This window comes from Ranitomeya variabilis, chromosome 2, assembly GCF_051348905.1.
Source record: "Ranitomeya variabilis isolate aRanVar5 chromosome 2, aRanVar5.hap1, whole genome shotgun sequence".
Taxonomy (NCBI): domain Eukaryota; kingdom Metazoa; phylum Chordata; class Amphibia; order Anura; family Dendrobatidae; genus Ranitomeya; species Ranitomeya variabilis.
In genome coordinates, this window is record NC_135233.1 from 200,993,977 (window position 1) to 201,010,203 (window position 16,227).

The 16,227-nt window shown below is 41.3% G+C and overlaps 1 protein-coding gene across 2 annotated transcripts in view; it reads right to left on the reverse strand.

The window, feature by feature from the left end:
• The window catches only part of PAPPA (pappalysin 1), a 421,200-nt gene that overhangs the window by 87,002 nt on the left and 317,971 nt on the right, over nucleotides 1-16,227 (reverse strand). For both annotated transcript variants that reach the window (XM_077283454.1, XM_077283453.1), the window contains exon 14: nucleotides 5,551-5,725. In XM_077283454.1, coding sequence (XP_077139569.1) covers nucleotides 5,551-5,725 — 175 coding nt within the window. The remainder of the gene's footprint in view (nucleotides 1-5,550; nucleotides 5,726-16,227) is intronic.

A 16,227-nucleotide genomic window follows, 5' to 3' on the forward strand; every position in this document is an offset into this window, starting at 1 on the left:
TATTTCTGCAATTCTGGTTTCCATCCTCGTTTTTCCTCGGGTCAGGTTGAGCCTTCTGACTGTCCTGGGGTGGATTCTGTGGTGGATAGGTTGCAGCAGATTTGGAACCATGTGGTGGACAATTTGAGGTTGTCACAGGAGAAGGCTCAGCGCTTTGCCAACCGCCGCCGCGGTGTGGGTCCCCGACTTCGTGTTGGGGATTTGGTGTGGCTGTCTTCTCGGTATGTTCCTATGAAGGTCTCCTCTCCTAAATTCAAGCCTCGCTTCATCAGTCCTTATAAGATCTTGGAAATCCTTAACCCGGTGTCTTTTCGTTTGGATCTCCCAGCATCGTTTGCCATTCATAATGTGTTCCATAGGTCTTTGTTGCGGAGGTATGTGGTACCTGTGGTTCCTTCTGTTGAGCCTCCTGCTCCGGTGCTGGTCAAGGGCGAATTGGAGTACGTGGTGGAGAAGATTTTGGATTCTCGTATCTCTAGACGGAGGCTTCAGTATTTGGTTAAGTGGAAGGGCTATGGTCAGGAGGATAATTCCTGGGTTGTCGCCTCTGATGTTCATGCGGCCGATTTGGTTCGTGCCTTTCACGCGGCTCATCCTGATCGCCCTGGGGGTCTTGATGAGGGTTCGGTGACCCCTCCTCAAGGGGGGGGGGTACTGTTGTGAACTCTGTTTTTGGGCTCCCTCTAGTGGTCACAAGCGGTACTGTGTAGTGTTGTCTTTCTGCAGGTTGGCAGCATCAGCTGGTTCGTTATCCTTGGTTGGTTTCCTATTTAGCTCACCTGGATACTCAGTTCCTTGCCTGCTCTCAATGTATTCAGTGCTCTTCAGATTCCTTGTGACTACCTTGCTCCCAGTCTCTCCAAGACAAGCTAAGTTTTTGTTTGTTTATTTTTTGATTATCAGCATTCATCATGTTTCTTGTCCAGCTTGCTAAAATGTGATTTCCTCGCTTGCTGGTTGCTCTAGGGGACTGAGTTTCTCCCCCCACACCGTTAGTTGGTGCGGGGGTTCTTGAAATCTCAGTGTGGATATTTTGTAAGGGTTTTTTACTGACCGCACAGACCCCTTTTCTATTTTCTGCTATCTAGTATTAGTGGGCCTCATTTGCTGAATCTGCTTTCACCCCTGTGTATGTGCCTTCCTCTTACCTCACCGTTATTATTTGTTGGGGGCTTCTATATCTTTGGGAATTATTTCTCTGGAGGCAAGTGAGGTCTTTCTTTCTCTCTAGGGGTAGTTAGTTCCTCAGGCTGGCTCGAGACGTCTAGGATTTCAGTCACGTTCACCGGCTACCTCTAGTGTGTTGGATAGGTTCAGATTTGCGGTCAGTCCAGTTTACCACCTCCCTAGAGCCTGTCCTATGTTTTGTTACTTAGCTGGAGTATTTTGTGATCCTCAACCACTAAGGATCATAACAACCAGGCGGCATGCGGACGGGCCGGGAGCATGCAGAGATGAACGTGCACGCCGGGAGCCGGAAGAAGACCCAGCAGAAGTGGCAGCAGCAGCGCGCTGGGACAGGTAAGTATAAGAAGAGCCGGAAGGGGATGCGGGAGACATGACAAATAATCCTTCAAGTAATCTATACATAGGCTGTTTCCCCTGGTGCTGCGTTTCCCATCCGTTCCTGACCCAGCTTGTCTGACCTCTCTCGCCACCTAGTGGCGCTGCACTGCTGCACTGAAGTTATGCAGTGAGTGCAACCTATCTTCCCTCTCCAGCACCCCCTGAGATAGGACGCATAATACTGCGCTGTGGCAGCATTACACCTGAATTCTGCAAAACTGACAAAATTAATGTTCCGTTAATGTATTCTATAAGGGGATCGTCCTCTTTCACCTAATCATTAGAGCGTAGGCAGAGGGGCAGAGCTCAATGACTGGCTGCAGTGCTGTTAACATCACGTCACCATTGCTGCCAAGCAACAGAGAATGAGCAGCACTGGAGAGATGAAGCTGGACTCAGGGAGGTTAAGTAAAGCTTGTTTGTTATATTTTACGTAACTGAGACCGTGGTTCTAAGTTTAATAAAAGCATACAACCCTTTTAAGCAACCCTTTAAAGAGGACCTTTCACCAGTTAGAGTATGTGAGAAAAGGCCACATCATCGATTAGTGGCTGCGGAGCTGAAAAAAATGTATTTTTTTATTTGGATAACTTCTCATCTTCCTTGTGTAGATATCACCTTATAAAATGTATATTTATTCTAATTTACCCTAAGCCTATGGAGGTGTTAGCAGGAATTATTCTTTGGGGCCGGTTACTGTTTCCACTGCATGATGTTGACCAATCACAAGCAGGAGGCGTCATGCAGGAGGAAAAAGAACATGCAAAATCACAATAAACAGCCTTATCAACTGCAGGTCAGATTACCAATATACTAGCAGGATGCAGCAGACCCCCATGATAAAAGCGGGGCAGCACAGCTACAAAATACTGATGGAACAACCTTTCACAAACCTACAATGCATGGAGGGGGTGGCTGTGTAGTATTAAAAATGCACCCAGATAAAGCTTGCATAGGGCGCCATTCACACAGATACGTGTGATACACAGTGTCTGGCTTACAGCTTATTGATGACCTCCATACTATTAGACCAGGCGGACTGCCCAGCACTATATTCGTGCACAGCACTACACATGACATGACAGATACCCAAAATTACCCAACAGTAAAAGGCCCTGTGTGACTGGCGCCCTATGCAAGCTTCATCTGAGTGCAGTTGTTGTAGAAGGGCCTTTAGGCATCCTAAGCACCATGACCCAGTTCAGACTGTTACATATGGACCCCTTTTAGTTACCCAATGTTACTATAAACAAAATCGTCCATGTGGGTCTTGAATACTTGTTTTCTTAGTAGCTGGGCAATAGTGTTGTTTAAGCAGTGAAAAGCTCGAGTGCTTTGTACTCGAATCGAGCACGTCGGACGCTCAGTCATGCTTGACTTGACTAGCGAACATAATGGAACTGAATGGCAAACTCATACATTTCCAGAGTACGGAAACATTCTCTCTCTCTCGGGATCTGAGCACTCCAGCACCACGCGATACTCGGCACTGCACGCTACTCGATCAAGCACCTGGAAGCTCGATTGAGTGCCGAGAAATACCAAGCACACTTGCCCATCTCTACGGGCCACCATTGCAGCTCAGATATACTTTGGAGGAGTTTGCTACCATTTAAATTAGTCATTTTTTACCGCCTGGGATCAAGGGTGGAATATCTACAACACTTTCAGTTTTTTGTTATTACATCCATAACTTTAGTTTTCCAAAGATAATAAAACTGAAAAGAGTAACTTTTTTCTTTTGAGACGTGCAATGTTTATTTCTATGATGACTTGGAATTCCCTACGCTTATTCATGATATGGAAGGTTTTTAGATGTTAACCAAGATGCAGATAAACAGGCATTAAAATAAATATCATTGAAATGTATTTCAGTCCTATCCAACATTCCACGCCTGAAAGAGTATTTCCACACTAACTATTTTGAAAATACAGACATACCAGGAATAGGGTGAAAGGGACAGTTGCCGCTTATTACAAACTGTGTCACCCACAACATTTCCAAACAATGGCAGTCAAAAGTCACATTGTCTTTAATGGCAATTATGGCTGAACAAGAAGAATTTCGCCGATCCAAACAGCATTCTTTGAATGTTCTGCATATGTATGAGTCACCTAATCCTCACAGGGAAGGAGGATTACACATACTGTACAGCGGAAGAATATTTACAATGTTTCTTAAAGGAAACTTAAAGCTAAACGTTTACACTCCATCTACAACTAAAACATCTAAGTGCCCATAGTATACACAGATGCTTAGCAAAAGCTTATTAAATGGAATCTGTCAGCAGGTTTTTGCTATGTAATCTGAGGGCAGCATGAGGTAGGGTCTGAGACACTGATCTTTGAGATGCATCACTTATTAGACTGGGTGCTGTAGTTTCAAAACAATCAGTGTTTTATCAGCAGGAAATGATCATTTTGGACTAGCTTCCCTCGTGCTCTCTGGTCAAACCACTCCACCTCCACTGATTAGCAGCACACTGTCAGTATCCAATGTACACAGAGAGCCTGGTTGTTAGCGGAGTTAGCTTTCTAAGCTCTGCTGCACGCTACATCTAAGAACTCTGATTGTGTCACAACTATGGACTATTGTAACTCTCTACTAATTGGCCTCCCTCTTACCAAACTCTCCCCACTCCAATCTGTCCTGAATGCTGCTGCCAGAATCATACTCCTCGCCAACCGTTACACCGATGCCTCTACCTTGTGCCAGTCATTACACTGGCTACCCATCCAATCCAGAATCCAGTACAAAACTACTACCCTCATCCACAAAGCACTCCATGGCTCAGCACCACCCTACATCTCCTCTCTGGTCTCAGTCTACCAACCTACCCGTGCCCTCCGCTCTGCTAATGACCTCAGGTTAGCATCCTCAATAATCAGAACCTCCCACTCCCGTCTCCAAGACTTTACACGTGCGGCGCCGATTCTTTGGAATGCACTACCTAGGTTAATACAATTAATCCCCAATCCCCACAGTTTTAAGTGTGCCCTAAAAACTCATTTGTTCAGATTGGCCTACCGCCTCAACGCATTAACCTAACTATCCCTGTGTGGCCTATTAATAAAAAAACAACAACATAATCACGTTCCTCCATCATGTTCTCATACACTTTATGCAGTTAATAGCCTCTGTGTCTGTACTGTTACATACTTAGGCAGTTAACTGGTTCATGCAGCTTTACATGAACACCCGAGCCTTACACTATGGCTGGTCCAAACAACTAAAGCAATTGTTACCATTCACCTCTCGTGTCTCCCCTTTTCCTCATAGATTGTAAGCTTGTGAGCAGGGCCCTCATTCCTACTGGTATCTGTTTTGAACTGTGATTTCTGTTATGCTGTAATGTCTATTGTCTGTATAAGTCCCCTCTATAAGTTGTAAAGCGCTGCGGAATATGTTGGCGCTATATAAATAAAATTATTATTATTATTATTTATTAACTACTGCACCCAGTAAACTAAGTGATACATTGCTGGAATCAGTGTCTCTGCCCCTAGATTATACTTTTCTCAAAAACCCTAATGATCGATCCCCTTTAATTGGGATCTTTACAAGGGTATCCTTGCTCTTACATCCATATATCCTGGTGGGATGACTCATTTACCTTAGATATGGAATATTATATATGACTTTACATTTTTATTATATATAATATTTTTAATCTTTAGCTTAGCAAAAAAAATTTGTAATGTTTTAAATTCGACATTTTGTGTGGAATACTAAGAAATACTTATTTATAGGTTGTCATTATGGCCTGCTCGATACCGACCTACAATGATGGCGCTGTTGGTTTCAGTCAATAGATGTGGGGTTGGACTGAAATTAATGGCAATTACTGTATATACGCACCAAAAATGCACCCATGTTATGCCACTCTGAACCCGAAAAAAAGGTGTTCAGCATATTACAGCATTACAATTGATAAAAAAATAAAACCAATCCCGTATACACATAAAAAAAGCTTCTCTACCAACCTGAGATTTTAGGATGGCGTCATGTCGGTGATTCCGGTGTATTTTCAGCCTATGACCAGTGTGACAGGTCACCTCACACTGCGCCCCATTGTAGAGTCCATTTGTGTAGTTCAGCACGGCATTTTCAATTTTTAACTCTTGACAGTCAGTATCCTCGCAAGAATAATGAACGCAGCTGCCAAGAAGAGGAAGCAGAAGATTATTCCAATGTACCACCAACTATCATTCTGATGGTGACGTCAGCAATGAAATATCACATGCGGTGGATTGGACAACGGACGTTTTCCACAAATAATAGAGCAGATATCGTTCTATTAGGCAAAGACAGCAATGGAAAATCAATATAGGGGTAATTGATTAAAAAGAAAAAAGTGGTCTAACTGGTTGTGACAGGTACTAATAACGCACAAGAAGGCTATGTCTTGAAAACTGGTCTTTAGTAGAAGACAGAGAGATCCTAGAGAACGATCAAGAAATACATTGACTCCATGACAAATTTAAAGGGTGAGTCCAAGCAACATTTTAGAGATTAAATCCTTTGCCAAAGTTGTAGATACATATTCTGAAAACCGGACTAGGCAGCCGTTGAGGCCTCTACTGCAAATACTATGGTGAGACACTCGGCTATGATGAGGCTTGCAGAAAGTTAAAGGGGGATTCACATCTTGGAAATGTATTGCATACCCACAAGATATAACATGGATATATTAAAAATGGCTAAAGAATGCCCAATAGATTTTGAGAATGATGTTCGTCCGGCATCACCATAAATGGAGAGGAGCCTGCACCTGCACATCTCTATGTGTTTGCTTCCACGGGAGCCCCATAAATAGTCGAAAATACTCGATCGGCCATTTTCAGAAATAACATTCATGGGATTGTAAAGACCTGTGCATTAACAGCTACATCTCCATTTACAAGACCATTGTTCTCCAAATAGGTGTGTTATAGATTAATTTGGGGGATATAAACATCATCCGTTGGAAACTAATTGACCGACCCTTTTTTCCTGCTGGCAGATAAGCCACTGCCAGATGATTCTGGCAACGGCTTGTTCCACTCTCCTACTAGGGAACACAGCACTGCTCAGCTGAGCTTACATGTGTATGGGGGATAAAATGCAGGAGAAGATGAGTCAAAGCTACAAAAAATCTCAATCTCAAACAAAACAAAACAAAAAGAATGAATCACAATACTAAATGGCACTATTTAAGGAAATTACCGTAATATAACTTCAGATATTACATTAACAAATAAAATAAATCCACAGAAACGGAAAAAAAAGATCTTTTTTGTTAATGTAATATGTGTAGTTATATTAGTTTCATGACCATGCCCTTAAATAGTGCCATTTAGTATTCTGATTCATACTTTTTGTTTTGTTTTGCAAATATGCACATTTGCGCCTTCCCCTTCTGTCTCTCCATCCCTATTCTCCCATTCTCCTCCCACCCTTTGGACTTATTGCTCCATTCACTGTCGCTGGTGTGGGGGCATTGGTGATGGCTAGGCGCCGGCCGTCCCATGTGATTACGTCATGCTGGTTGGTGGTTGGCGGAAGTAGTCGTCTTGGGGTTAGTGCAATGCCACTGGTGATTGGCTCCAACTGATCATGTGATCGGAGGAGCCTCATACATATAGAGGCATCTATGACACCCTTAGCCATGCCCCCTGAGAAGCAACCTGCTTATGAAACGTACATCGGGGTCTGATGGCCGGCGCACCACTACATCAGCAATCATGGGTTATTTAACTCTTTGTTTCTATGATCCATTAACCATCTGGGTTTTTTTTTCATTACAACCTGCATCAAACTTCTATTTTAACCACCCAGTGTATTTACATACTCCCTTCTGCTTTACCTATACCTTGGTGGGCAAACTTTTGAGTGATGGAGGCAAGTCTTGGCAGCACGGTTACAACCCACACTAGTGGTCAGCTGATATTAGTTTTTTTTTCTCTGTACTAGCATTGTTGCAAGGCTAATTAACCCCACTATCTGCTCTTAATAACAAATATATTTAACACATTGGTTGGTTGGATCTTTTTTATTTTTATTACCCCCATTGATACCTGTTTTTGTGCTTACTGGCCAACATTTTTTTATTTTTGGGCAACTGTGCCATTGTATCACCTCCTTCTTTTATGTATCTGATCTTACTTCATTATGATGTTGCTTGTTCCACATTGTGTCTTTTTGGAATTAAATAAAATTGAGATTTTTTTTTATAGCTTTGACTTATCTTCTGGAGGAGGATAATTTCATACCACACAAATATGTATGTAACCTGTAAGATTGGGCTGTGAAATGGCAATTGAAGTTGAGTTTTGCAACAATAAGGTTGGGAAGGTCTTGAAACAGCTCACTGGCTTTATCCATCATGAGATGTTTTTTGCATGGCTCCTGAGAAATGAAACACCTTTTTCTATACCATCAATTGAACCAGCTGATATTATTTTTCACTTAGTGGCAGCATTGCTTTCTAATCACTGATAGATTTCGGCTGGTGTCATGACTTTTCATGGCTTTTAGCGCCTCCCATTTTTCATGTGTTCAATACTTTCTCATTACTATGCATAACTTAATTTAAGGACATCTTTGATTTGATTTCTTTGCCTGTGTGGATTGGATGGGTTGTTACCGACATCTGGAGAGAATTTAATGTCAATTGCACCTTCAGAATTATATTCACTTAGCAAATTGATGCCGTTATCAATACTTATTTCACCCACTGTGTATGTATGTGTATATACAGTGGGGCAAAAAAGTATTTAGTCATTCAGCAATAGTGCAAGTTCCACCACTTAAAAAGATGAGAGGCGTCTGTAATTTACATCATAGGTAGACCTCAACTATGGGAGACAAACTGAGACAAAAAAATCCAGAAAATCACATTGTCTGTTTTTTTATCATTTTATTTGCATATTATGGTGGAAAATAAGTATTTGGTCAGAAACAAACAATCAAGATTTCTGGCTCTCACAGACCTGTAACTTCTTCTTTAAGAGTCTCCTCTTTCCTCCACTCATTACCTGTAGTAATGGCACCTGTTTAAACTTGTTATCAGTATAAAAAGACACCTGTGCACACCCTCAAACAGTCTGACTCCAAACTCCACTATGGTGAAGACCAAAGAGCTGTCAAAGGACACCAGAAACAAAATTGTAGCCCTGCACCAGGCTGGGAAGACTGAATCTGCAATAGCCAACCATCTTGGAGTGAAGAAATCAACAGTGGGAGCAATAATTAGAAAATGGAAGACATTCAAGACCACTGATAATCTCCCCCGATCTGGGGCTCCACGCAAAATCCCACCCCGTGGGGTCAGAATGATCACAAGAACGGTGAGCAAAAATCCCACAACCACGCGGGGGGACCTAGTGAATGAACTGCAGAGAGCTGGGACCAATGTAACAAGGCCTACCATAAGTAACACACTACGCCACCATGGACTCAGATCCTGCAGTGCCAGACGTGTCCCACTGCTTAAGCCAGTACATGTCCGGGCCCGTCTGAAGTTTGCTAGAGAGCATTTGGATGATCCAGAGGAGTTTTGGGAGAATGTCCTATGGTCTGATGAAACCAAACTGGAACTGTTTGGTAGAAACACAACTTGTCGTGTTTGGAGGAAAAAGAATACTGAGTTGCATCCATCAAACACCATACCTACTGTAAAGCATGGTGGTGGAAACATCATGCTTTGGGGCTGTTTCTCTGCAAAGGGGCCAGGACGACTGATCCGGGTACATGAAAGAATGAATGGGGCCATGTATCGTGAGATTTTGAGTGCAAACCTCCTTCCATCAGCAAGGGCATTGAAGATGAAACGTGGCTGGGTCTTTCAACATGACAATGATCCAAAGCACACCACCAGGGCAACGAAGGAGTGGCTTCGTAAGAAGCATTTCAAGGTCCTGGAGTGGCCTAGCCAGTCTCCAGATCTCAACCCTATAGAAAACCTTTGGAGGGAGTTGAAAGTCCGTGTTGCCAAGCGAAAAGCCAAAAACATCACTGCTCTAGAGGAGATCTGCATGGAGGAATGGGCCAACATACCAACAACAGTGTGTGCCAACCTTGTGAAGACTTACAGAAAACGTTTGACCTCTGTCATTGCCAACAAAGGATATATTACAAAGTATTGAGATGAAATTTTGTTTCTGACCAAATACTTATTTTCCACCATAATATGCAAATAAAATGATAAAAAAACAGACAATGTGATTTTCTGGATTTTTATTTCTCAGTTTGTCTCCCATAGTTGAGGTCTACCTATGATGTAAATTACAGACGCCTCTCATCTTTTTCAGTGGTGGAACTTGCACTATTGCTGAATGACTAAATACTTTTTTGCCCCACTGTATATATATATATATATATATATATATATATATATATATACAGCCCAAGTATCCTGTGTTCAAATCCAACCCCAAGGTCAGCATTGTATAACATTGTATGTTCTCGCCGTGTTCACGTGGGTTTCCTCTGGGTTCTTAGATTTCCTCCTACACTCCAAAAACATACTGATAGGGGATTTATATTGTGAGCATCAATGGGTATAGTGATAATAATATCTGCAAAACGCTGTGGAATATGTTGGCGTTATATAAGTGAGTAAAATAAATAAATAAAATATCTCGTGTGTGCCATATGTTTCTTCGCGTTTCCTACTTGATTTATTTTAAGGCAACAGAAGTAAAGATTCTCCAGAGTCGATCACTATAATATCTGTCATCCGAGCACACTGCATTTTTTCCTTTGTTATTACTTTGTGTTTTTTGCTATCCTGGAACTGTTTCTACATCTGGAATGTCAGCTGTACAGACGGTAATGCTGACTAAGCTGAAATGCTCCCTGGGTCAGAGCACATCCATGAGGAATATGAAGAACATTGTCTAATAAAGGCAAACCTATTTGGCCAAAGAAGGAACTGAATTTTACTTAAGCTAGTGGTTGTAGGTTATATCACTGAATTCCCAGTTGCAGTCTTCCTCATAAGAAAGTGTAGTACAGGTGGAAGCTCAAGGCTGAAAGAAAAACATTGCCAATTAGCTTTCTCAGATGCCCTCAGAATGCATCCAGATGTCTCCCAGGTACGTTCCTCTCATTTATAAGGATGAAACATTCTTGTACATCCACTGTGAAGATAAGATTTCCTGTCCTAGAAATCATGTTTTTTCTTTATCTAAGATCTTCTCAAAAGAGAACTTAGTATTCAAAATAATATTGACATCATATTTAATGTTAAGCTTTATATAGTTTGGTGCATTTATATTAGTTCAAGTTGATACTGGCACTCAAAAGAAACATTATTCTACATACACAAGGATGGGGCTCAGCCAGTTTACGTAGAGTTTAGAAATATTGTAGAAAGAAGTAATGACATTGTGATACTCACCCATGTAAAAAAGTACAGAAGACTTTATTCTAAATTAGTAAGAATGACAGTGGGGTAGCCTATGGCATTCTTCAGTGAGTCGACATTAGCTATTTCACGCCAAGCAGGTGCTTCTTCCTGGTCCCAACAGGACCAGAAAGAAACGACTGATGGTGCGAAACGGTTGTGGTCCATACACTGAAGAATGCCATATACTACCCACTGACATTTTTACAAATTTGGTGTTACGGATCTGCAACACAGGACTAAGGTAGAAAGGGGAAAACTGACCCTGCACTATGACTAGGCTGAAACCCTATGATGGAGTGGGTGACCCATTCCTTGCGAATAGACCCACTGACGATCCTAGGTTAATCTCAAACGAAGACCTATAGATAATGGGAAGGGGTTCCCTAAAAGAACTAAGGACTGGGTAAAAAAACGGGTCACCTCCTAATAGAAAACACAGAGCAGGCTGCAGAATCCAATAGAAAACAGAAACTAAGGCTAGCAGAACCAGAGGTACCAGCACTGCACAAATAACACACACAGAACACAAAGCAAAGCACCAAGCTACAGTAGAGCTCAAGCAGATTAACACTGTTGTCCAGCAAGGACTGGTTAATAAAGAGTGATACAAACACCTGACACAAGACAGACCCAGCACCAGAGGAAAAAGACCAGCAGCCAGAACTCCACAAGAAAATCGTGGATAGTCACAAACTAAACAGATTCTAACATTTGGAATATGCAAACTGCCTCTTCAGAGAGAAAAAGGTCTAGAACTTAAAACATTTAAGTTAAATGTCACCTACTGGAAGTAGCGATCCTAAAAGTTAATATAGACTCTTTAAGATTCTTGCAATGTGACTTAGGATAAAAACCACTGCGTCTTCAAATTGAGATTCTGAATTGGCTTTTGTAAGTCATGTTCAAGGCTCATTAGAGAGTCGATATTGACCTTTAGGATCATTGCTTTCAATAGGTGGCACTAGAGTTCTAGTCTGCTTTCTTTCTGAAGAAACAATTAGCATATTTAATTTCTCAGAGAAGCATGCATGGCTTTTAAGTCTCCTCACCCTGACATGCCAGGCTTAGCTTTCTCCACAAGGAGAAAGTTTATCTCTTATGACTACTAATTTGGAATAAAGTCTTCGGAACTTTTATGCATGTGATTGATGCAATTTCATTCCTTCTGTCTACAATAATTTTGCATCTATGTTTGTTTATTGGGTTTTATATAAAAATTTAAAGTAGTAGTTTATGATTAGAAAAATTAGTTTGCTCTTGTTCAAACATAGCAGCATTCTTGCCCTTGGGTGGGGAAAACTCATTCCTATTTCAATAAATATATAAGTATTGGGCAAATTCATTTCTAAATTTGGACAATCTTTTAACTAAGGATTGGAAATAGAGCTATCATTGAAAATATTAAAATAATTAAATTGTAAAAGAAAACAGGATGCCAAAATTTGTTTGGACATTGAAAAAATATCCTACTTTTAATATCTTGAAAAATGTTTTGGTTCTAGGTTCTCAGCTTTTTGATCCATACTAATAAGTCCACTTGTGTTCTGACACGGCTTGTCTCTTAACCATTTTTCTGGATTCAAGGCCTTATCCAACCAGTAGAAAACAAGAAAAATAAGTTTCCAATACTGTAAATTAAGGAACTTATTAATACTTTTTCTCCCTGGCAGTGATTCAGGGTGGATTCCCCTGCAGCGCTCCCTATATTTGTTTACATGCAGACATATTGTGACTGCTGCAGTCAATCAGTCAACGTTTGCTTTTTTCACTTGTTGATACGGCGTTGAAACATGACGTGAATAAAAAACCTTAGTCTTATAATCATTTCTGAAGAATTGATTTCAAACAGAGGCTGGACAGAGATCTGTCTGGGATGATTTAGTGAATCCTGCTTTGAGCATGGGGGTGGACCAGATGACCCAGGAGGTCCCTTCCAACTCTACCATTCTATGACTCTCCAGAAGTGAAGCCCACCTATGTGTTCGTCCAACTGGATCCAATCAGTAGGCAAAGTGGTCATGTGCCATACTACTGGCATCACTGCTTAACAATGGCACCCTTGCTGCCAATAGTATGTCACATGATGACTGTTGCCACTAATTTTTTGCATTAGTCATGTTTAGTTCTCATGGAAACAAAGACCAGGAGTTCTACTGAAGGATCACTGCTGGATGGTTGGACGAGAGAGTGTTACACTATTAGTAAACTATTTTACAAAACTTTTACAAAATCTTTAACTTCTTTGCACACTGGATGCCCACTCTGACCTAACTTAGGCCTCCCTGACGAATCTTTGCCCAACACTTCTGCCTAACCTCCTGGAATCTAAGATGGCTATTCCTGACAACGTTTGTGGATCTGATTCTGTCATTGCTATTGCCCCTCTAGTTTTGTCACCTCAGCTCGCTCCACTGGTCAGTGGGTATTCTGCAGATACAACCTGGGGAACCCTGCAGCATCCGCCAGATCCTTGCTTAGGGGATAAAGGGCAAAAACCTTACACCACCCATACACATTAGACTGTCAACCAATATCAATGTGTTTGGACGATTGTTTAAATGTGTATGGGAACTACGGACAATTTTTTGTTTGGGAGAATATTGATCTGGCATGAATGATTTTGGAGTCGTAATTGCGTTGCTCTCTTGAGATATGTCTGATGGTGGCTTTGGCACAGGAGTTCTCAGATGAACGAGTGCTCCTGTTCATGGAAGAGTCATCCCAGATGGGCGAAATCCGAACGATCGGCTGAAAACATAATTGGTCCTGCCACTCCTCTAATGTGTATGGCGGGCAGTAGGCTGTACCCAACAGAGTGGACATTCCCAATCGTAACCATAAAAACCTGTTTCATCCGGTAGATTACTACAATATACAAGCTTTACACAAAAAGTGTTACAATCTACAATCTAAAAGAATAAATCTCACAAGCAGCAAATGACGACATGAATGGGAGATACTGGCATATTAATCATACTAAAAAGGAAAATGAAATCCTCCAGCTGAGGAGTCAATACAGGCAGCATTTCTTTAAAAACTGTCAATCATCATGACGAGAAGGGTGAACAATGGCAATTGATTGAGCGGAATGGTGCACGCCAAGGGTTCATCAAAGCCCCCTCATTTACAAATCTGTACCACCACTATGATTTTTATAAGGGCTAAGTCCCCTATAGGAATATAAAAATGGTTTCATTTCAGTTTTGAGGGTGACAGACGTCCATCAATTTCAATTCTTCACCGCTATGGCCAGTGATTGGCTGCTGTGTGCACATGTTTATCCCTACTGGCAGACAAGGTCTACTGGGTGGTGGCAGGGGATTGGTGAATGAGAGAATTTTTTTTTTCAATATTTTCAGACCATGCTGGGCCTGATATTAGAAAGAAACCATTGAAATAACCAGTAATGGTTGGGAGTCATGTTTCCGATTTACATTTGAGCCTAGTCATTTTATGTTGCCCCTCCGAATTCAGGGATGTAAGAAAATGTGTATGTCAGAAGCATGTATGGTAAACTGAGATACTATATGCTTATGTTGCATGTACGCCACTCAGGATATGAGGGCAATACAAAGGAAACATGAGTTGTTTTTGGTGTTCCCAGGGAAATCTTACTCAGGGCGACCACTACTTATAATTCTTCACAGTAGAGTGGAGGTAACGGTTTACTGGCACACAGCTATGACACAGGTCAGAGCTGAAGTTGATCACAGGGGTTTTATTCAAGCTTCTTTCCATCACACAGAATCACTTCTCTTCATGCAATGCTTCATCAACATATATGAAAGTCTCTTCACAGATAACTTCTCTTCACAAACAGTATCTTAACCTGAACAGAACTGTACCTTGCTCATGCAGTGAGATGGGGGGAAGTGGATAAGTCCAGTGCTGTAGCTCACTTCTATCTGAAATAATAAAGATGCTCCTGGCTGTCCTGACTGCTTCTATGATTACAGCAATTGCTTCACAGGAAGAACTGGTCTTGTTCAGCTTGTCTGATTTCAGTCTGTCTAGACAACTTACTCTAGGATCTCCCATACACAATAACAACTTTCCCAGTATCCCGTGGGGCTGATCTAACCACTTCCCTGTCTGCTATAACCATCGCATTCATTGCTGGATGATTCTAAATCAATAGTTGAACTATTATATGTCACACTTATGATGACATGAAATTAGGAAATACATTTATTTGGGATTTAATCTGGTTCCACACCCAGGATCTCTTTCAAGGGAGTATTTCAATCCGCTTTCTCCCAGTACGAACTGCTGAGGTTCTCCATTTTCTGTATGAGGGACTGGCGTACACTTTCATCTATGTGACTGATAAATTATTTGACAGTGTAGAGACGGACATCTGCTTTGCATTGTTTTTCATGAAAGAATGAGCCACATACCTTACTGGACTGAACCTTTGAAGAGAACGTTCCCATACAAAGAGGGCTTGTTTACCGGCTATTTAGTTGTTTGCCTTGGTACTGCCATACGTTGCTGTGAAGGCCACATATGAGGTAGTACGATTGCATGAGTCATCATCATCAATTATGCTCCGCATCCGGGGACCATGAACATTGCAGCTTTTGGAAAGACAACATAAAAGCTTTCTCTTTCATGTGCCTGTGTTTTTTTTGCAGAGGTTATCATGGCAAGGCTGTGAAGCATTCTAGCACACAGTTACAGATTTAGTTTTTTTTTAATGTCGGGCAGATATGACTTAAAATGGGCATAATAACTGAAGAATAGAAAGAAAATATGGAAGCAATTTTTTTCTTCTGTTCTCTACGCTATCGTCTGTTCTGATTAAGAGATGATATCTGAAGATAACAAGTAATAACACGCAGACGCAGAGGACAATGTCTTTTTTTTTTTGCAGTTCATGGACAGACTATAGTTGTAGAAGATTTGGCCATAGCATAGTGCCAGGGTCGAGGAGGGAGAAACTAGGGGGTGAAAGTAAGATTTGGCAGCATATGTAGTCTGGCTGGCACTTGCGTCCCCATGCATCCTGCCAAGATCCTCCATCTCTTTGGCTGCTAGATATTAAATCAAAAAGAAAACAAGGGAATCAATGGGATGCAGATCAAAAAAGATGGAATTTCTTGCATCTCTGTCATGTTATTTTCTAACTGCCCACAACCAATTAATGCTGAAAGTAAAGACCCCGTTAGGTCCCTTTTGTTGTACATTTACTAGTTATATCATTTAATATGCATATTTTCTATATTGACATAATTCTTCCTAAAAACCTCATGCAATATTCAGGTCAAAA